This window comes from Poecilia formosa, unplaced genomic scaffold, assembly GCF_000485575.1.
Source record: "Poecilia formosa unplaced genomic scaffold, Poecilia_formosa-5.1.2 Scaffold431, whole genome shotgun sequence".
Classification (NCBI taxonomy): domain Eukaryota; kingdom Metazoa; phylum Chordata; class Actinopteri; order Cyprinodontiformes; family Poeciliidae; genus Poecilia; species Poecilia formosa.
Window position 1 is genome coordinate 144,202 of NW_006800370.1, and position 21,751 is coordinate 165,952.

The 21,751-nt window shown below is 39.7% G+C and overlaps 2 protein-coding genes across 13 annotated transcripts in view; one reads left to right on the top strand and one right to left on the bottom strand.

Moving 5' to 3' along the window:
* Position 1: 1 nt before the first annotated feature.
* LOC103155497 (sacsin-like) lies at positions 2 to 8,472 on the top strand (the record flags this gene model as incomplete). The annotated part of the gene is made up of 1 exon (XM_016663595.1): positions 2 to 8,472. A coding segment is annotated over one exon (7,602 nt), but the record flags the coding sequence as incomplete, so codon positions are not given.
* Positions 8,473 to 8,684: 212 nt separating this feature from the next.
* The window catches only part of LOC103155489 (disco-interacting protein 2 homolog A), an 88,105-nt gene continuing 75,038 nt past the window's right edge, over positions 8,685 to 21,751 (bottom strand). For 5 of the 12 annotated variants that reach the window (XM_016663599.1, XM_016663609.1, XM_016663608.1 and 2 more), the window contains 24 exons: positions 21,480 to 21,599; positions 21,258 to 21,372; positions 20,232 to 20,371; positions 19,816 to 19,952; positions 19,548 to 19,628; positions 18,736 to 18,863; positions 18,477 to 18,591; positions 17,921 to 18,122; positions 17,680 to 17,789; positions 17,113 to 17,193; positions 16,234 to 16,351; positions 15,992 to 16,113; positions 15,690 to 15,801; positions 15,467 to 15,576; positions 15,225 to 15,355; positions 14,970 to 15,138; positions 14,482 to 14,652; positions 13,547 to 13,576; positions 12,380 to 12,441; positions 12,214 to 12,271; positions 12,024 to 12,098; positions 11,412 to 11,586; positions 11,176 to 11,299; positions 8,685 to 11,076 (listed from right to left, as the gene is read on the bottom strand). In XM_016663599.1, coding sequence (XP_016519085.1) covers positions 10,824 to 11,076; positions 11,176 to 11,299; positions 11,412 to 11,586; positions 12,024 to 12,098; positions 12,214 to 12,271; positions 12,380 to 12,441; positions 13,547 to 13,576; positions 14,482 to 14,652; positions 14,970 to 15,138; positions 15,225 to 15,355; positions 15,467 to 15,576; positions 15,690 to 15,801; positions 15,992 to 16,113; positions 16,234 to 16,351; positions 17,113 to 17,193; positions 17,680 to 17,789; positions 17,921 to 18,122; positions 18,477 to 18,591; positions 18,736 to 18,863; positions 19,548 to 19,628; positions 19,816 to 19,952; positions 20,232 to 20,371; positions 21,258 to 21,372; positions 21,480 to 21,599 — 2,939 coding nt within the window. In that variant the 3' untranslated portion in view covers positions 8,685 to 10,823. Of the gene's footprint in view, positions 11,077 to 11,175; positions 11,300 to 11,411; positions 11,587 to 12,023; positions 12,099 to 12,213; positions 12,272 to 12,379; positions 12,442 to 13,546; positions 13,577 to 14,481; positions 14,653 to 14,969; positions 15,139 to 15,224; positions 15,356 to 15,466; positions 15,577 to 15,689; positions 15,802 to 15,991; positions 16,114 to 16,233; positions 16,352 to 17,112; positions 17,194 to 17,679; positions 17,790 to 17,920; positions 18,123 to 18,476; positions 18,592 to 18,731; positions 18,864 to 19,547; positions 19,629 to 19,815; positions 19,953 to 20,231; positions 20,372 to 21,257; positions 21,373 to 21,479; positions 21,600 to 21,751 lie in introns of those variants that run through there. The other 7 variants (XM_016663604.1, XM_016663600.1, XM_016663605.1 and 4 more) reach the window with 4 other exon arrangements.

A 21,751-nucleotide genomic window follows, 5' to 3' on the forward strand; every position in this document is an offset into this window, starting at 1 on the left:
ATTTGCTGTAATGAGCAACAGAAAAGGTCTTTGGGAAAGTGGAGTGAAACACAAATGGAACATGGCTCTTCAAGAGGATCCTGTGGTGACGGCATATATTACTTCACTTTCAGCACTAAAGCAAATGTCTGAAAACAAACAACTTGAGGCTTACTGTTATCACAGCTTTTGGCCTGAGAGAGAGAAAGTGTGTGATACTTTTAAGCCTTTGGTGGATGCATTTTACTCTAAACTCGTGCAGTCCTCTGGTGGCCTACAGCTCTTTTCTGACGGAGAACACTGGTGCTCAATGAACAATGCAATCTTTCTACATGAATGCATTGAAGAAAATGCAGAAATCAGCAGACTTGCAGTTCAAGTGTGCAAGAAGTACATAAAAGGGCCAAACTTTGTTGTTCCTATCCCACTGTGGTTAAGAAAGAGCTTCAAACAAGCTGGACAGGAAAAGGTTTTACAAGACAGGACATGGACATGGGAGAAGTTTTACCAAGAGGTGGTGTTCAAAAACCTTGCTACCATGGACCCTAAGACCAGAGATACACTTGTGCTGCATGCTGTGGACCTCAACATAAAAGAAATGGACCATCTGCTGACATTTTATCCTTGCATACCTACATCAGACGGACAACTCCAATATATCAGAAAACTTGTCCATCCCTCTGGAAGAGTGGCCTGTCTTTTTGAGCCAGATGAAGGACGTTTGCTGGGTGGAACCAAACAGGACTTCCGTTCACCCAGAAGGATTCAACGGTTGCTGGAACTTGGAATGGCCAGTGATCATCTTCCACTAGAGGACATCACACACAAAGCATGCACAATGACTGAAACCTGGAGTGTTGACAAAAAGAAAGCATATGAGAATGTAAAGTGCCTTCTTGGACTTATGAAAAACCACCTGAATGACAAAGATTCTCCCCACTGGAAAACCTTGAGAATGACTCCATTTCTCCCAGCATTTCCCCCCGGTGACATAAAGATGAAACAAATCACAACGCTCCAACAACCCACAGCAATTTTCAGTGACAGATTCTCCCTGCTTGTTAACATGATTCATCCTGTACTGGATAATATTGGACTGAAAATACACAACACTGATCCTGTCTTGGACCTTTTAAAAGTTCAGAACAGTCCAGAGCCAGAAACTGTGCTTCAGCAGCTGCAAAAAGCCAGTAAGCATTCACAGTCATTGGACACATCTATGCTTCACAAAATAGCATATGAGTGCTATAAGTTTCTAGATCAGTGGATCAGTGGATGTGAGAATACCACTTTCATTTCACAGCAGGCAAATTCATTCCCCTTTGTCCTCATTGGCAACACATTCGTTAATGTCAAGTGTGTTGCTGAAAATGAGCAGTTTGAAGCCAAACCCTATCTCCATGTACTTCCACACGCCTTCACTAGTTTCAGGAATCTTTGGGAGACCGTTGGTGTTGGAAAAAAATTTACCACCACTCAGTTTTTCTCTGTGCTTCAAGAACTTCACTCCCAACATGAAAGCAAAGTGCTCCCAGCCAAGGATTTATCTATTTGCCTTACAATTTTAACTAAAGGGATATTTGAGGCAAAAGAAAAACCAACTGAAGATTGTTTGATACCAAATGAGCATGGAGTTTTGCAGCCTGCCAAAGACCTGTTTTACAATGACAGTCCATGGATGCCAGTTGCCTCAGGTATCACATTGTGTCATCAAAATATCCCTCGTCCTATGGCTATCCAGTTTGGCATCAAAACAACCAGGCATCACACTTTGGAAGACTGCACAGTTGACAACTTTTCCCCTCTTTCCTTCCATTTTGAACAGCAGGAACAACTAACTGTTCGAATTAAAAACATAATTTCAGCATATCCATCGAAGAAAGACATCCTTAAAGAACTGATCCAAAATGCTGATGATGCTGAGGCAACAGAAATTCATTTCATTTGGGACAAACGTCAACATGGCAAAGAAAAAACATTTGGTAAAAGATGGAACAATCTGCAGGGCCCAGCTCTCTGTGTGTTCAACAACAAAGTGTTTTCTGATGATGACTTGAAAGGCATTCAGCAGTTGGGAGAAGGAGGAAAACAAAACTTACATGGAAAGATTGGTAAATATGGACTTGGTTTCAACTCTGTTTACCACCTGACTGACTGTCCCTCCATCCTCACTGGAGATGAATTACTTTGCATTTCTGATCCCAATCAGAAATACATTGAAAGTCATCCAGGCAAGCCTCGTGCAGGCATTGGATACAAACTAGTTGGCAATTTCATAAACATGTACAGTGATGTTTATGAATCCTTTCTTCCTGACCAGTTCACTCTTAAAAAAGGCACCATGTTCAGATTTCCTCTGAGGACAAATATGACAGCAAAAAGCTCAAAACTTTGTCAGGAAGAAGTCACTGAGGATTTCATGAGGGAACTGTTCTCTACCCTGTCTGAAGATCCAGAAGGACTAATTCTGTTCCTGAAAAACATCAGCAAGATAAAAGTTCATGAACTTGATAACACTTCCAAAATGCTTAGGACCACCCTCGTTGTTGAAAAAACTCTGCAACAAGAAAGTAGAGTAAAAAAGGAAACATTTGCAAAGCAATTAAAGAATGCACTGCAGTCTAAGAATCCAATAATCCCCTGCAAGACCTTCTATGAAATGTCAGTTTCCACCTCAGGTAAAAGACCAAGTGAATGGATTATTGCTGAACAGTTTGGATCATTCAAAAACAGTAATGAACTAAAAGCATCTAACGAACTTCCGCAGGGGGCGATTGCTGCACAAGTAAAGAAAAATTCTCCCCACTCTGTCCGAATCACTAACAATGATTTCCAAGGGACTGCCTTCTGTTCACTCCCATTGCCTGGAAAAACTGGACTGCCAGTACATGTGAATGGAAACTTTGAGGTGGACTCAAATAGGAAAAATCTTTGGAAAGAAGATAGCCAAAGTGTGAAGTCAAATTGGAATGAGAGTTTGAAACAACTAATAATCGCTCCACTTTATGCAGACCTCTTGCATTACATTAAAGAAAAAATTAAAGTCAAGACAGGATTCCGTCGAAATCTTGGAGACCATCTATGTGAATCATACTTGTGCTTTTGGCCAACTAAGTCAACAAATGGTGATCCACAATGGCATAAAATGATACAAGAAATATACAAATCCATTAAAGAAAAAGAACTTGATCTAATTCCAGTGCTGAAGACCTCAAAAAGCAAAACTCAAAGACAGCAAGTGAAAAAATACTCTCTTGACTGGTGTAACCTCACAGAAACGGATCCCATTCAAGCACCTTACCTAACAGACTCAACAGAAGAACAGATCAATCTCATTTTGGAAGCTCTTGAAATGAAACTTGTTCCTGATTTCACAAACATGCACAGCATTTGGGAAAACATGCAGTCAGCTGGGATTGAAGTGAAAGAAGTCAGTCCTGCTACGGTGCGTACCTTTTTGCAAGCAAAGCCCCTCAATGATCCAACCCAAACAGATGTGGATTTACCCTTGCCTGTAAAAGCCACATTGATCCAAAATGAAAACAGATGCTCAGAGCTCCTGAAGTTTTGTTTGAATGATTCCCAGTTGATCGAAAATGCTCAACAGAATTCCACTTTGCTTGATGGACTTCCGCTTCTTCTCACAAAAGATAAGGTTTTGAGAAAGTTTAACTCTAAATCTCCAAAGCTGATTTCAAGATATGATAGTCTTTTCTTTGGCTATGAAGACAAATTTGCTGATCATAGAATCAATGAAAAACACAATGTTCTGGAAACTTTAAACCTGGTCAACAAACTGACACTTCCAAGTGCAGCAGAATACTTGAAACCAATAATTCAACAACTTCTTGAAGATTGTCAGGTCAATCCAGACAGCGGCCTGTGTGTCCCAAATCAAAAGATGTTGAAGTGGCTGGAATCACTTTGGTTTTTTATAAGTGAAATTGCACTGGAGACATCAAGTACTAATAAAGAAAGTCTGACATTAAGGCATGTGAAGGAACTTTTAAGTGACTGCTGCATCCTACCTGTTGTGCATCAAAAGGGAAACAACAAACACTTACTACAAACAATGAAAGACATGTCAAGTGTAATTTCACATGTTTCAGATGGAGATGTATCACAAATCCTCTTCAAACTTGGTTTTCTAAAACTAGATTTCCTCTTCTTTTTAAAAGTACATCGACAGTTTTACCTAACTCTGCACCATGAACTCATGGATGTTAATGATAAAAGCTCAGTGCTGGACCAAGTCTGCAAAATCAACCAGTCAGAGTTTGGATTTTTGTCAAATGATGATTTGAAAATGTTTCAGAACTTCTTACAGTCAGGAGCACCTAAAAACAATCAAGAATATGAGAGGAAGCTTAAATCTTTACCAATATTTGAAACAACATGTGGTGAACGGGTAAGGATTGATGGGCCAAAAGAGGTATTTATCCTCAACAGCAAACATTCAAAGACATTTTCACATTTGTTCACTCTGTGCAACAGCAACAACACTTTCCTGAAATACAACCCAGAAAACTTCGGTCTGTCAGTAATACTGGAGATCAAAATCCTCAATGATGTAGACTACTTTATGAAGTTCATTTTACCATTTGTACAAACACTCACAGAGAAAGAGACTCTTGATTGCTTAAAGCTGATATTATTAATGGAGACTGAGTTTGACCTTTCCACGTACAAGGACATCATCTTCTCACTGAAGTCTGTAAAGCTGATTCGAAGCTCTCAAGGTCAGCTTGAGACTGCCTCATACTACTATGACGACAGTGTGGAGCTTTACAAGAAAATGGTTCCCCAACATAAATTTGTTCAACAGACATTTTGGACAGAATTGAGTGAGGGCAATGGACATCAAAAATTACGTGCAAGAGCCCTGATCAGAGACCTTGGAATGAAACATGAGGTGACCAATGATGAAATAATCTCCTTTGCACACCAACTGGAATCAGAAGCAAAAGAAAACAGAAACCTTAAAAAGTTGAAACAGAAGTCAAATCTGCTTTTCAATAAAGCCTTGGCAAAAAGTTGCAAAGACAAAAATGAAAGGTTGCTGAGAGACATCGCTGATATCAAGTTTATTTTTCCAGTTAAGATTCAGGAAGATCTCTGCAAATATCATCAACCATTTGCTTCAGAGAATACCACCGTTCAAATCAGAGGATGTTTAATTGATGGAGATCCTAAACATCAGGAGTTGATTTGGTCCTCAATGCCAATAATACATTTGCCAGGTTATGTCTCACAGAATCTCTTACAAATGATAAAAAATGTTGGAGCTCACGAACAGCCACCTTCAGAAAAGGTGACCAGAAACATGAGAAACATCTGTCAGTCTCCATGTAAAACTGAGAAAGTCATCAAAACTCGTGCAGTTGTGTTTCGTCATGCGTATGCCTACCTTCAAGCCAATGGCTTTGAAGGACAGTCATTGTATGGTCAACCTGTTGTCTTGGTTGAAAAAGACACTGTCCTTTTTAAAGCAGATAGTGTGTGTCTCTCACTCTCTCATGAACTTGAGTTCAGACCATACTTGTACAAAATATCTCCACAAGATGCCTTGTATGCAGAGTTCTTTAAGAAAGTTGGTGTGAAGGAAAAACCCACTGCAGAGCACTACTGTAATGTCCTGGCAGCTGTTTATGCTGATTCCTGTGATAAAAAACAGCTGAATGGAAACCAGCTGATTACTGTAAAACAAGCAGTTCACCATTTATTTCTCTTAATCAAAACTCAAGGAGAACAGGCCCTCAATGGTGATGACCAGACTTTGTATCTTCCTGCAGTTGATGGAAAGCTGCATACATCAAGTTCACTCTACTACAATGATACAGTGTTTGAGATCAAAAGGTTGGAAGAAGGACTAGAGGATAGGTTCTTGTTGCTCGAGAAACTCAGTGAATGTCATCTGGACAGTGACATCTTTGAAAACCATCAACTGGTGAAAAAGTTGACTCAGAAACTTCAGCCTAAAATGTTGTCTCAGATCACTGAGGAGAAAATTGTGGAATCAAACATGCAGCCTTGTGAGCTTGGGAATGGTTGTGAGTTCAGAGGATGGTTTGATAAACATCTCTCCTCAGAAGCATTCAAACATGGACTCATTTGTCTCCTCAGAGAACAAACTGGAGGTAAAATAACACAGCAAGAGGCAACAGAGATATGTGAAAAGATCTTTGGCAACATTAAGATTGTCTGTTGTAAATCTCTGAAAACGATGCTTTGGCTGGATGAACACCCACTACACAAAACTGCCAGAGATACTGATGCATTTGTCAAACAGGAACAACAAGGTCTGACCTTGTACTTGAAACACAATGATGACATGACCCCTAAAGTAATAAACAAAGTTAATATGATTTTGACAAAGGGGATTAATGCTCTTTTAGGCCACCGAATTTTATCAGTTCACCTTCCAGTGCTTGGACAACTTCTCATGTGTGATGATCTGCAAGATGTGCAGCAAACTCTGGCTGATAATGACATCCGTGATAGTGTAAACATTGAAACAAAAACTCTCAGTCCACCAGATCCTGGGACAAACATTCCAGATGAATGGCACGATTCATTAGACATGAGCTTTCTGAACAACTTTGAAGAAGGGGAATATGTTGGCTATAGCACAAACAACACATACATTTATGCAGTTATTGTCAAAGAACTTCCTGGTTGCTCTGGAAGATGTTCCTGGAAATACAAAATAGATATTGGAGAGGATGAACCAGTAGAAGTCAGTCATCTTGACCTATACCAATTCAAAAGAGACACAAAAATTAAGTCAGATGGGATCAACTACAGTTCCTCTCTGGAGCTGGTTGTGAAGAATGTGTCACCTTCATCCCAGACCCCACAAAGTTCTTTACCAACCTCTCTTGATGAAGCTAAAAGAGAAATAGACAAATGTTTGGCTGAGATTTGGAATCTTCCTGAAGAGGAGAGAAGGAAAGCTATCAAGAGACTTTACCTTAGATGGCATCCTGATAAAAATCCTGACTGCCAGGACCTCGCCACAGAGGCTTGTAAATATTTGCAGAATCGAATTAATGAGCTCAGCAATCCGTCCAATTCAAGGAGAACTTCTAATTTCAGAGACTTCTACCAGCAATGGGACCACGAAGCCAGGCATCACAGAAGTGGTCGAGAAAGATTCTTTAGATCTAGAGCATCCCATTCCTACAACTTTTGGACCCATAACACAAATATTCCAAGACCAAACAAAGAAGAGGCCAAACGTTGGTGTAAACAGGCTCGCTGTGATCTTGACGCAGCTCAGAAAGACACAAGTGGAGACAGCACAGAGTGGTGTCTATTCAAAGTCCATCAGGCAGTGGAAAAGGCTCTCATTGCAGCAGGATATAAGCATGATGGCAAACACATCGCCAGCAGCTCAATTTCTACCACAGCAGAAAAAGTTTCTCGCTACCACCCTCAACTGAGAGACCTTCCTCAGATTGTAGCCGATCTGAAGTCACTGGGAGTGGACGCCAAAAAAACTCAATACCCCAACTGTCATCCATTTCCCCACATTCCTAATGAGCAGTTCAGGTCTGAAAATGGAAGATTACCAGTGAACAGAGCATCTGAGCTACTCAACAAAGTAGAAGCTTATGTAAATTAGATTGTGATGTTAGATTGTTCAATTTTTTTTTCTGTATTAGTTTTTTTTAAGTGATTTCTGCTAATATTTCATTCTTTCTACTTTGGTAAACCCTTTATTGGTGGTGTAATCTTCAAATATGAAACAAAAAAAGTACAAAATTGACTACTTTTAATGAGTCTTGTGTATTTTATTTCATGACAGAAAACTTAAAAACTTTGGATTATTTAAAAAAAAATAGTAATATCAAAACATTTTTTTCAAATGCAGAATATGTGCATGACTAAATAAAGGTTCTAAGTAATCACTGTATAAAATGTAGTTTTGTATAATTCTAGCAGCATTGTAATGCTAATGTAAAGATTGACGCACAACTTTAATAATCTTTAGAAATACCGACTCAGGAACCTTTTGCAGTTTATATCACTAAAATAACTTAGTATGTTGTGTACACTCTAGTGCAGTGCATTGCATTTTTTTGTTTCTTGACAGATACTAAGTTAGTTCATTATTATTTACTTAGTGCATTTCTTTCATCTATATTTTATAATTGTTTTATTTTACAACATGCTTGCAGTACATTCCCAATGGCTGATTGTGTTTGAAAACTGAGCAAGACTACTGCTGTTTACTGTATTATGAAAACTGAGCAAGACTACTGCTGTTTACTGTATTATTTTTATTAGGTGTTTTCACTTTAATGTTGAAATAACTGTTATTAGATCATGTTTTATTTAGCTTAGGCAAAATGTTCCTCTTTCTAGTTTATTATAACCATAACTATTGCAACTAAAATATTCATTCCATATAAATGTGTTTTAGTTACAGTTAACTGAGATGTAACACAAACTTTCTGTTGCTAAATAAATATTTTCACTTGTACTCATGAATCATGTCCGCTTGTGGTCTTTACACTTAATCTTTAATCCATGTTTAGTTTAATTCAAATTCAAAAATACCTTATTGATGCCAAAGGGAAATTAAATGTTGTTGAGACTCATATTAATTCAAATATCAGAATAAACTAATCTTATTGGTCATTGCCGAGAAGCAGACAAATAATGTTCAGGAGGCAGAAACAACAGACATTTTAAGTTAAAAGTACTTTTTGTTTTATTTTTTATTATCAAATCATGTTATGAAAATAATGACAACTGACTTAGATAATTTTATCTTCCTGTACATCACCACAAAACTTTGCTCTGACTTATGCAACATCCCTGCAGTTTCACTGTCTTCTCTTTGTGCTGGCGTTTTGATCACCTCATCTCTGAAGTATCCATCCCCACCGAAGAAATCTTTACAAGGCATCCCACGTGACAAACTGCTTTTGTACACAAGTGAGGAATTGACAGATATACCAGAATTAGTCTTTATTTGGAGTTTCCTGTTGCTGCCTCATCAAAAATAATTTACACAAAATCTGTACATACTTACAAGGCTGGAGTTTGTCACTGAAGAAACTTTAAAATTCAAAGGAGCAACAAACAGGGTGACATGAGGATATTAGACAGTGAATCTATATTGTGCATTTGCAGATCAAACTCTCATTTAACCTTACGGCACAGGAAAATTAGGGTAAGACAACAGCAATGCCTACCGGAAATGATTTTATTCACCTTCTGTAAAACCCACTTTCAATCATAGAAATGCTTCAGCATGTTTGCGGTGGCTGATGTTTGTATCAAGTATAACTATATTAATCTAAAACGTAAAACACCTGTCATAAACACCAGCTTCAATCTGCATATTCACACTCCATCACACTGCTGACAAACTAAGCTGGAATATAAGCAGGCATCTTAAAAACACTTAAGGCTTCATTTGTGTCCTTTAGCTCACAGCTAACAGAAATCCACAATCACAATCCTGCTCCTGTCCATCTTTAGATTTAAACTAATTAGCACTTTGGGAATTAAATCATTCAGAGAGCTGCATCTTTCACATCACATGTATCACATGTTAAAACTAATCAGTCACTATTTTACATGTCAGGATGTAGAAAGCGATGAGATGGAATCAGCAAATGCACTCGACATCATCTGAAGGTTGGCGACAAAAAAAAAAAAAGTTACCTGATGTGAGTTGCTCTGCGATGTGAGCCAAACACTATTCTCTTCTGACCTCTGATGTCAACTCTGACTTTCTATTCCACTGTTTTTCTGAGGGATAGCAGTGTGTGAAAATCCCAGCAGATCAGCAGGTGTTGAGGTACTCAGCACTGAATTTACAAGAGAATTTCTAACCATAAAACCACTTGGAATGTTGCAGCAAGCCATGGAGAAAATATTGAGGGAAGATCAGACCTGCATAGCAGGCTGCTTTGCACACCAGGTTCGCTTCCATTGATTAATATTTTCAAGTCAGATGCCTTGAGTCCAAGTGAAGACACAGCCATCAACGACCTGATGAAATCCTGGGAAGTCTCAACTTTCGCAAATCCACAAATTCGAGTCACAATGGCAGAGGTGTGACGACCTCTGACTGTCACACCTCTATCGTATCACAAAGCTACTTTAAAAATAAATTTGTAGGATATTTTCTTATTCAAACAAAAGGTTTGCTAGTGGTTTATTTTTAGTGTAGTTTCAAATTAGTTGTGCTGCTATATCCACCAGATAATACGAGGGAGTGCAGTAGCCTCATCATATTTATTTTATCATTTTAAAAGCGCCTTCATCATCGCATATTCATAATGTGGGCATTAATTAAGAGAACAGCTGTAATGCTAGGATGCGTTTTCCATGAAAAGTGTTGGACCTGTAACACAAAAAGCTCTGGACATGTAGTTTGAATGTCGCTTGGTGTGCTGCCATGAGCACACGCTGAACATCCATCCATTCCGAGCGTAACAAAATAAATTACATCCATTGGCACGCCGTAGTGCCGTACTATAATCCTCCTGCTGTGCTGCACCTGGGATTGACGAGTCCAGAGTTATGATATACATCCAAAACTCACAGCAGTAAAATAAAAATGCCCTTTAAAATATTATTTGCTGATGCACAAAATCCACAAGGGAAACAGACATGAGGTTTGTGTCAGTCTCATACCTGCTGGGATTCTTTTTTTTTTTTTCCTAAGTCTTGTATCCCTGTTTTGGTCTCATGCCTTGTGTTGAAGAGCAAGAGCCACTCTACGCCTAGGTCACACAAGGCATTCATGTTCTGCTGTCTCCAGGAGTGGGACAAAAAAACAAAACAAGACACAGGAGGGGGCAACCTTCTGGTAGACGGGCCCCTCACATGTTGTACGCCACATAAATAGGATCCAGCTGGTCGGCCAGGAAACCGTCTCTGAGATGCATCCGCTGCTTCTCCCCTCTGGAGTTGATGGGGATTACACCGGGGTCAACAACAACCACTACTCCCACGATGAGGTAGTGCTCCTCCAGGACAACGTTTGTCACCAAGGCCACCAGGTCCAGGGCCTCCTGCTCGGATCCCTCCAGCTCCACCACTACCACCAGGAGGTTGGTCCATGTGAACACCGCGCTAAAGGGAGGCAGAAGGAGAAGAAAACAATGCACTCCATTTTAAATACTTGAAATTAAAATATAGTAAAGGAATTTAAAGATGTTGTCGGTTTCTCACCATTCGGCTATGCTCTTGTGAGAACGGATAACGGAGGTCTCGATGTCGATGGGGTGATATCTCATTCCCCTCAGCTCCAGAGTCTCGTCAAGAGAGCCCACCACATAGAGCGCATCGTGGCGCTCTGACACATTATAAAATTCACCTTTAGTTTATTTACAAATCTAACAACAGAGATACATGTTTCACTAAGCTTTCCCTAGCGAAACATCAAAAATGGGACTAATCATGCTCACCTCCACTGGCGTCGGTGAGATCGGTGCGTCGCAGGAAGCCCAGATAACCGGTTCTTGCCCAGATGGTCTGGGTGTCTCCGAAGCTGAGCTTGGTGTTAAAGTGGTCAGCATGCAGCGCCTCTTCCCCATAAACCGTGTAGTAGCCTGTGGCGTTGTGAGGACTGCTCACCCAGATCTGTCACGCAGGTAAACACTAAGACTTGCACATGATTCTGGTGGACATTTTAGATCCCTCATAACATTCAATGACCATTTTATTAAGGGGCTTTACTTCATCCAATACAACAGCTGTGACTTTACAGTTCAAATATGTTTCTTGTCTTCAGTGTACGGCCAATGATACAGTTCATATTTTATTTTCTGGTAGCATGGTGTATTTATCTTCCTGAGGCTCGAGAAATGAGTAGAATGAGTAGCAGAGTGCTCCTTTTTTATAATTAAAAAAGTTGGGTATGAAACAGAAATTAAGCTACTGAAAATGCAAGTATTCAGGTCCATTAGTAAAACACTTGTTTAATTGTTTTAAACAAGTTTAATTATTTTGTATTTTCTTAAAACTCAAATATCTATTCCTATCCTGTTATTTTATGTAAGTGTAAGTCTGGGGCTTACCTCTCCTAGATGCGAGTCTCCTAAAGGTCCTTTCGTCTCTGTGTTGGCAATGACCACTTTTACTCCAGGCAGAATCTATACAAGCAGACAGCCAGGTCTCAGTTTTAAAACTCAAACTGTGAGTAAACGTGAATCGTTCAGTCAGCATAACGATTGACTCGGTTTCTTTTCTGGATATGTTATGTTTCACCTTCCCAGACTCCATCAGGGGCAGACTGTGAGGGGATCCTCTCTCCACAAGGCGAACCCTGGAGAAACGAAACAATGACATAAATACCAGAAATATAATTATTATGTTACATTGAGGTTCATGTTAAATTTGCTTGCGCTGACTGTGTTGCTATACTGCCCCCTACCTGTCATGTCGCAGAGCTCGCATATCCACATAAACGGTGGTGGGATCTGGTCCAGATGTTCCCTGGAACAAAACAAGCACAGCTGGAGGTTACGATCCACTTCAGTCCTGCTGTGACCTCTGTTTGCTGACTGTGTGAGGAGGAGGTGGAAGCTGGTTATGAAACAGCTGCTGAGTAAGCAGGGGGGCAGCCAAAAGCCGACCAGAAGCCAGGCTACAGGAGTTAGGACTGAACCATGTACAGAGAGACATTTCCTCCATCAGATCCTCTGAACCCATCTAGTGTAGGGAGGGTTAACCGATCTAAACTTGATTTTCCTGGAACTTCACTACAAACACCTAAATCTGCTTTAGCTTACTCCTCTCCCGTAAATGTCTTAGAATCAAAAACTGTGAGAACTATTTGTCGTGATTAAACGCCTGCCGTGCAGCTGGGTTTTAAGTGAACCATTCCTCAAGCAGAAACTGATCCCATCGGTGGTGGGACCTGTTATCTTTACTGCGGTGAAACCAGCCACAACAAATGATGCTTTCCATTACTCTACTGGCAATGTGTGGACAACACATAAGCAAGATCTGTGAGGAGAAAAAAACAAAACAAAACAAAAAAAAACACAGACAGGGCTGATTTAGCTCAATGAGTCATTTGATGCCAATCCATGAAGCAGCAGCAGATCATTGTTGGAAAATGTCAACAAGACTCAATTAGTGTTTGCCAGGAAACAATAGACTTATCACAGTAAAAAAATAAAAATAAAAATACATGCTCAATTAAATCTATATGTACAAGATATAGTTTTTAATAAGGGTAAGTCTTATAAAATATGTTCAAAAGGTACAAATACTTTCTTTTTTAGAAATTTACTGAATATTTCATAAAACATATTTTACTACACTGTGAAAAATATCAATCAGTATAATGTGAAAAATCACACCCGGTAAATCCTTTATAAATGATGAGAGACAATCCAATTATACAATTAAAAAAAAACTGTCTAAGATGAAAATGAGCTGAATGAAGCCTCATTGGATCAAAAATAAAGGCAAACGAAGATAAATGTGAACTGAAGCAAAGCATGTTCAAACATCATGCATGAGAAACAACAAATGGCCACATAAACACACAGGCTGAGCTGCAGAGCAAACGGCCACTCTCATCCCACAGTACCTGCTCAGCCAGTTTCCCTAACCTGTTGGGCTGACAGAACAGGGCAGGACAGATAGAGATATAGATGCATGTGTTCATATATATATATATGTGGGACAGACACAAATAAACTTGTGCACAAAAAAGGGAAAACAGGAAACATTTACCATGGTTGGGAAAACAAATTTAAATCAGCAACAGTACTGAGAAGGACTAAGTGCATAGTGTAGCTTTCCTAAGAAAGCTTTTATGTTATTTTACCAAAATAAAATTAGATGTTAGAAAACTTAAAATGTCCTGATTAAAACAAATCTTATCCAAATCAATGAATTTGGGTAAAATTTAATTTATGTGGTAAATCAAAGACAAGGTTAAGGTTATATTTACCTAAACATAAATCACTGTTTCTTCAGACATTTAGACTTTTATCTTGAAGTTAAAGCCTACACTCTGTAAAGTCTGTCAATTTTAAATCTTTTTAATACTTAATTTTCTGTTTTTCTGTAAAATGATAAAAATCATATTTCACCCTTTCCTAGACTTTTTAAGACTGCATAGGAAACTACTACATGTTTAATTAATATTAGAGTGAATCAAAAGGATTTTTTTTAATTACTGATAATCAGGTACCATAGCAAAGATTGGATCAATTGCATAAATAATGGACTGAAGACTAACATATTCTTACTGTTATTTTTCTGACTCCAAGAACATAAATCGTATGTTTTACAGGTATTTCATCATTCCCTGTGGCATTTAGCTTTATTTTATCCTTTCCCTGTAAAGTGAAGACAACAAACTCTGACAAAAAACAACAACAACAAAAAAAAAACAAACAAAAAACAACCATTACCAACACACACCTAAAACCCATCAGTATTACAGTTCCAGATACCAACAGGAGGAATATTGCTTTCCATGCATTGTGGGAATGTTGTTCGTCAGCTGCTGCTTACCTGCAAACAGATTGCTATGTTCACTCTGCAGCCGAAGGTGGTGCTGACAGCTCGCGGTGAGAGCCCCAAGTCCTTGAAGATCTTCGAGAAGGTCTGAGTGAGGGTGATCCGAGGCCTTTCCTCCGCCACCACCATGCATGTCCGCACACAGGACAGATTCACATTTCGCAACTGGATGAAGGAAAGGAAAGAAGAGTTACATCAGGGTCAGACATTTACTTTTAAAATGATATAAAAGTTTCCAGAATTGTATGAAAACTGGAATTCCATTAAAAGTACAATCTTTATATTTTTTTTCTTTTGTAGAAACAGGTTTTTTTTCAGTAGTACTTTACAAGTAACCTCTTCCCTGAATATTTTATAATGCGTTTATGTAACTAAAAACCTCAGCCAGGGTCATTCACATTATAAACAAGTCATTTATAAACCATATGCAGTGCAGGAGTGAACAGGAGATCATGTCTGAACAGTTTGTGGAGTAAACCGACCCGCAGAGCTTCTGTCTGTGAGCCCAGACCCTTGGTGCACATCTCCATGACTGAATATGAGCAGAAGGTGACGCGAACTTTGTACTGGCTGACAGCGGAAAGCCACAGAGAAGCATTACTCTCCAGCTCGAGAGGAGGAACGAGGATCGACTGGTGGCCGGAGTAAACACTAAAACAGAAACACAACGCTAAGCTTAGTGGAGTCACGTGGGGCAGACCTGTCTGCCAGTCAGCTGGTCAGAGCTGCTGATTTACCTGCACAGGCACCAGAGAGCCAAGCCCAGGCCGCAGTAGGGGTCCAGGCAGATGGCGATTTGCCGGGATGGGTAGAGCTCACACTGCAGCTTGATGGAGCGACACAAGGCACTGGTGGCAGAATGAGACATCTAGGAGAGACAGAAGACGAAGGGACAGAAATCAAGAATAGTAAGAAGTGAAAATCATCCTAATATGGCACCTGCAGATAAACCTGAAAGTTCTTATGTGCTCCAGCATACTTTGACTCCTGCCAGGATCCCAGTTGTGGAGACACTGAAGTCCAGGTAAGCCAGCATCTCTGGTGTGGGGGGCTTGTATGTCTGAGGACACTTCTTCCTGGGGAGGTCATCTGCAGAACACAAAGATGCATTTTACTGCCGAGAGGAAAGATTTCTAACAACATGAGAATCCTAACTGAACCATAAAGATACATGTGGGTGTTTTTTTTTTCAAATCATTTACCAGTGTCCATTACAGTGGGCCAGCTCTTGATGTCCACAGCTGCTGTAGCCTCTTTGGATTTCAGTAGCTTCATTATTGCTTGAGTTGTCAGGATACACACCGACTTACTGACCTGCAACACACAAAAACTGCAGTTAACAACAGAGAAAAAAAAACATGCAACACTACTGACACTGACTGCATTCAGCACTTTAGATAGAAAAACACAATGAAAGCAAAATGCAAAAATGCACCCTCTTTGTGAATCATTTTAAGATAAATAAGATGAATCAGAGATTTGGGTGAGGAACAGATTGTTTTACCTCAACAATCATCTTGACAGTCGGCAGAGTGGTGGCCAGGTTCTGGGGGTGTGGAGGTCTAACTGTGACGGGGACGCACCCAGCATACAGGCAGCCATAGAAGGTTGCAATCAGGTCGATTCCTGCACACACGCACATACACACGTCAGCATGCTGATGAAACAATGAAACGCTGGGCTAACACTGAGAAATCATCCACAAAGCTTAAATTAACAGAAACGGTAATTAGCAGGACGTTTTACCCGGTGGGTAGACGAGTGCTACATGGTCCCCGGTGTTGAGGCGTCCAATCAGAGCTGCTGCCACGCGCTCTGCACGCTTGTGCAGCTGCAGACAGGAAGCTGTGCTGGCCACTGTGCCCTGAAGGGAAATCACAAACAGCTCAAGTTCACAGCACCTTATTTAGTTCACTCAGAACTTTAATTGACCCTGATTTAAAAAAAAAAAAAAGTTGAACTAAAAAGAACTTGAAAGGATTTTTGAAGATTTCTTAAATATTCCAAAGTGAAAAATCGTATTTATAAAACAAAAGAGAAACCCTGAAAATAGTACAAGTTTGAAAAGCTTTTGCAGTTTTAATGATAAAGCATTATATGATCGTGCCCCCATAATTTAGCTTTAACTTGGAAATACAAACTGGAGCTATAGTCCTTTAAAACAGTGACATATTCTCCACGATCTGACCACGGTAATCTACCAGGATTTCTACACATTGTAGCTGCATAGATCCAAGACTTCTCCAGAGTTCTTAGTCCTTAATATTTCTCTTTAATCATAAAATATTAAAGTGAACAATACATAATAGATACACAGTGGGATGGGAGGGAGCTAGGAAAGAGCAATGAGAGTAATAAGCGCATTTTGAAAATAGACTTTAAGCAGGTATTAAAAATAAAAATGTTTATTTGCCCGATTTAACATCCTCATCTTAAATGTCACAGTTTCATCAGCTGTAAGTGGAAAATCATCATAGTCAACAGAGAGGCTTGGGAGCAACAGTCTGTGAAATTAATCTATACAATGTGTAACCAAAATTATAATAACTTTGATAATTTTCAGATTTATTGACCATGACACAGAAATCACACCACCAGATTAGGGCCTGCAATGTAAAGCCTTACCTTTGAATTGAGAACGAGGAACAGAGGGTGATCCGGAGTGGCCTGAGCTCTCCACTGCAGCACATCCTGGATGTAGAGGAACTGTTGGTAAAACACAGTTACACATGTTTAATTTAATACATGGGGAATCACTGGGATTAAACATGTTTTTTCGGGGATTCACCGCTATTATAAAATTATAAAACTGAAAGGGATGAATGATGGAAATGAGTAATGGCAGAAAAATCAAGAGGTACGCAGCAAAATGCTCAAACTTTGTATCCAAGTACACAGAAGGAAAACAAAAGTTCAGAACAGAAGGAAAAAATAAAAATCATTGTGTCAGGGATTCTTAGCAATTTGTAAAGTTTGCTTGAGAAGAAGGGAATCAACACTTTGACACTCCACAAAACACTGAATGTGTTGCTCTAACGTTTTTAGCATAGAAAAACAAGAGATAACAGTACAAAAAGTCTTGATTAAAGTTTTTGCAGGTTTTGAGTTTTAATTAAAAAATCTCAATTGCATCTCAGATTTCACCTTACCTGTGTGATGAGCGGAATGAATGAAATGAGGATGACTATCTACCTTACGTGCCTGGTCATTGTCCTCGAGCTGCCCCAGGTCTCTCCCACAGGCTTGTGCTATCCTCTTGCCTGCCACCAGGTTGCCCACTATCATAGAGGCAGGACCAACCTCTGCCCAGCACAAGCATCCGACCATAACATGTTAGTGAAGTCAGCATGAGTAGTAACAATACAGGTGCAAAACAAACTGCACTACATGAAAGCATCGAGGTTGACGATGCTGAGCAGAAAAGATGGCCTACCTGGTTGCTTTTGTCTTGGTTTGGGCAGGTTGGTGACACATGTGTGAGGACACATGAGGACGTTGCAGGGATGCAGGGCGCCCTCCAGGAAACGCTGCTTGGTCTCAGATATGTGGATGCCGCCCAAAGGAGCTTTCGGAAGAGTGTTGGCAGGAACGAGAGCGAGGCAGTACACCCCAACCTGGTGGATGCTGTCAATGGCCTAAAAAACACACACAAGGGCTGGTTAGATACATAATAAAAGCTAGACAAAAAAAAACATGTTTATGTCTTTTAAATTGAACCAAAATTTGAACCTGAAAAGAAAACTTTATCTACACTTTGATTACATTAGCTGAAAACCAACTGGATTTGCAAAACATGTTTTGTGAACAGTGAAGCACAAAGCAGAAGTCTGGAGTTGCAGTATGTTTTCTTGTGTTATTAATGATTGCAGCTGCATTCCAGCACATGAGCTGTCAAACAAAATGCAATATTTGTATGCAGACTTAGAAACTAAGAAATTCTTTTCTAAATCATGCCAAAGTAAAGTCTTTTAAACAGACGAAGTCCGCACCTGGAGGACTCGGCTCATCCACTGGAAGCTGTCCTCCTCTGAGGCGTCTGGCCTCTGCTCGGCCACCACAACGATCCTCTCATCATGCAGGACCGACACTGAAAATACTGCTATCCTGGAGGCAAAAGCACAACATCAAACTGTTGCAGCTGCAGCAATACAGTCAACCGAGTTAGCAAATGATGCAAGACACACAAAAATACAGCAAATACAAGGTGAAGTGAAGGATTTTTTTTTTTTTAAGTGTTTCCCCCTTTACCTTCCCCTGTACACAAACTTCATGGGCTCTACAGCCAGCGCCGTGGCAACCACATCATCTGCATTGTGTCTCCGCCCACTGACGACCATGAGGCCGTCTATCTTCCCAACAACAAACACAAGGTTGTCCTTAAAAGAAAAATCAAGTAAAGATGGTTAACTGAGAATGACCTTGTATTAAAGTTTGCATTCACACCACAGGTTGTTTGTCACATTGTTTATGTTATTCTACAAAGTTTAGTCATGTAAAGTCAAACTTTGCATCCAGAGTACACTGAAGGAAAACAAAAGTTCAAAACAGAAGGAAAAATTATGATTTTAGCTGAAGAATATTAAAATGTGGTTATATATTAAATTATGATTGTGTTTCTATTTTAAATGTATATTACAAATATATCGAACAAAAGTACAGGTAAAAAAAAGTTTCTTATTTGCATTTTTTTCCCCCCTGGATGTAAAATAAGAATTAACTTTCTATGGACAACATTTCTTTTTGTTTGTCTTCCTATTTTTAAAAATAATTGGAAGACGAAAAGCAAACGAGACATAAACAGAATTTTCTATTTTGTGATATTTGACTCAATTGGCTTTAATCATCATCCAGTCAAAACACAAGAAACATATCTAAGAATAAAAAGGTAAATAAATAATACAATCATTCATTTTCTGTAAGCTACTTATCAAACTGTTGATGGATTAATCATGACCCATATTATATTTCAGAGTTATGCTAACAAACTTCAGACTAAGCTTAGAAAGATGAGAGCATAAAAGGCTTAAACATTCCTGCCAATTTAATGACGTGGAACTTACTGGTCCCACAAAGCCCAGCAGGGAGGTTCTGATGAAAGGTCTGTCACTGACGGAAACTCCAGATGGTTTTACTGGGATCGTCTGAAACACCACACAACACTGTTAATGTTTTATAAATGAGATACAAACACAAAAGATGAGAGATCAGCAAAACTATAGAAATCTAAAATATGAAGAATTCTTGGGAAAGAGTTTGTTTTACCTTTCCTTAAACTGCTTTAAATGCAATCAGTTCACTCATATGGATTCATAAAAGCATCTGTCCTACCTCAAAGATGTTCTTGGTCATGCCTGGGAGACCGTAGTACGCTAAACCAGAGCTGCCTGAGCTCACGCAGATCTCTCCAACCTCGTCTGTCTGGCAGAGAAAAGGTGTTCCCTCCACTCGCACCACGCAGACGACAGCTGGGAATGGATGATTGAAACAGAATGCGGAACACAATGTTTTCATGTTTCAGCCTTAAGTGTCACATCTCAATGAGTCTGACAATTATAGAACAAAGTCTTTAATGTTAGACTAAATGTCTCAAACCTATAAAATAATAATCAGCCAGTTCACCAACAAGATTTATAAAGTAGCTACAGTATTTCAGCTCAGTATTTCAACATGTAGACAAAGCAAAGCACAAACAATCTGTTCCTGTCGCACAATTCTCATCGTGATTTGTCTGTGTCCGGCTTTACCTCCAGGCATGACCTGGCCCACATCCTGAACTGTGAGGACAGAGAGTTTCTCCTCTGTGTCCACTCGGATCACACCGTGACTCAGTCCGCTCATGGACAGCACTGCTTTGCCTGGAGGAGGAACACCCATCTCTGGAGGTCTGTAGGACACACCAACACGCACACACATTACTATAGTTAAATAAAAAAAAACAGCTTCTGACTAACATAAACACAAATGGAGAGACTTGGAGAGCAGCAAGGACATCCAAGGACAACTGCAACCAGTTCTCTTTTCATCCACATTACCCTGTAAAAAAGTATTCCCTTTGAACAATTTCACTCTTTCCTACGTCAAAATATCAAGCTTGAAATTCTTCTATTGTGATTTTATGCAACAGACCAACAGATAGAAATACATTCTTGTAAAGAGAAAGAAAAATGATATATGATTTTTAGACTTTTTTAGCAGTAAATGTCTTTAAGGTGTGATGTGGATATGTCTCTAGCCTGCTTGGTTTATACTGTTCCGAGTTTAACCTGAAATCAAATACAGATGCTCTATGAAGCCCTCTGAGGTTTGCAAGTGAATATTACTACTTTATGCAGGAGTCGGAGGAAGACATAGCAGGTCATGTTTGCAGTTTGCCAAAAACCCTGTAGTAAAGGTAACCGATATGTGGAAGCAACATTTTTTTTTCTTTCATTTTCCAATTGTGAACTACTTTGAGTTAGGTTGTCACATAAAATTTCAATGAAAAGTAGTGACATTTGTTGTAATGTGGCAAAAAGGGAGAATGTTCATAGGGCGTACGTTTTTTTTTTCTTTTTGTTTTTAAAACACACCTCATAAATTTGACGAGCTTTTGAAAATTTGAGAATCTGTCTCTCTCAAGCAAAAATAATTCCAATAGGATTAAAAATGCTAGTGTCTTTGATTAAAAGCTTGCTTGTTTAGTCTGTCTCTAACCTTTTGTTTATAGCTAACCATCTTGATAACACAGATGCAAAGTTTAATTTATAGCATGTGTAGTAGCAGACATTCACCTCCGGATGGCGACAGTCATTGCTTCTGAGGAGCAGGCACATGGGCAGATCACCTCAGGTCGCAGCCCACGTGCCTGAAACACATTGAGGAAGGCGTCGCAGGATGATATCGACCCTGTGGTAACACACACACAGTCAGTCTGATGCACACGCAACCAAACATCCCTAGCAGACAATATAGTGTCTTGTACCTCTGAGACCCGTCTATGCAGATGTACTCACATGGGTTAGCGCCATCTGCCACGATCAGCATCCGTAGTGAGCTCAGACTGATGTCTCTCTGGTCTCTCTGGGCCAGCAGAGACCAGTGCATGTCCCTCGACTTCACCACCGCTACCCGCGCTGCGCAGGGGACGCAAACACAAAGAGAATCTCTGATGCAAGCTCCTCTTTCATCCAACCTGACAGCCAACCGCATGTCATAAAATCTGACAGGGTGTACCGACTCTGGTGCCAACAGGTAACTCAGTAAAGGTCAAACCACACAGAGGGGA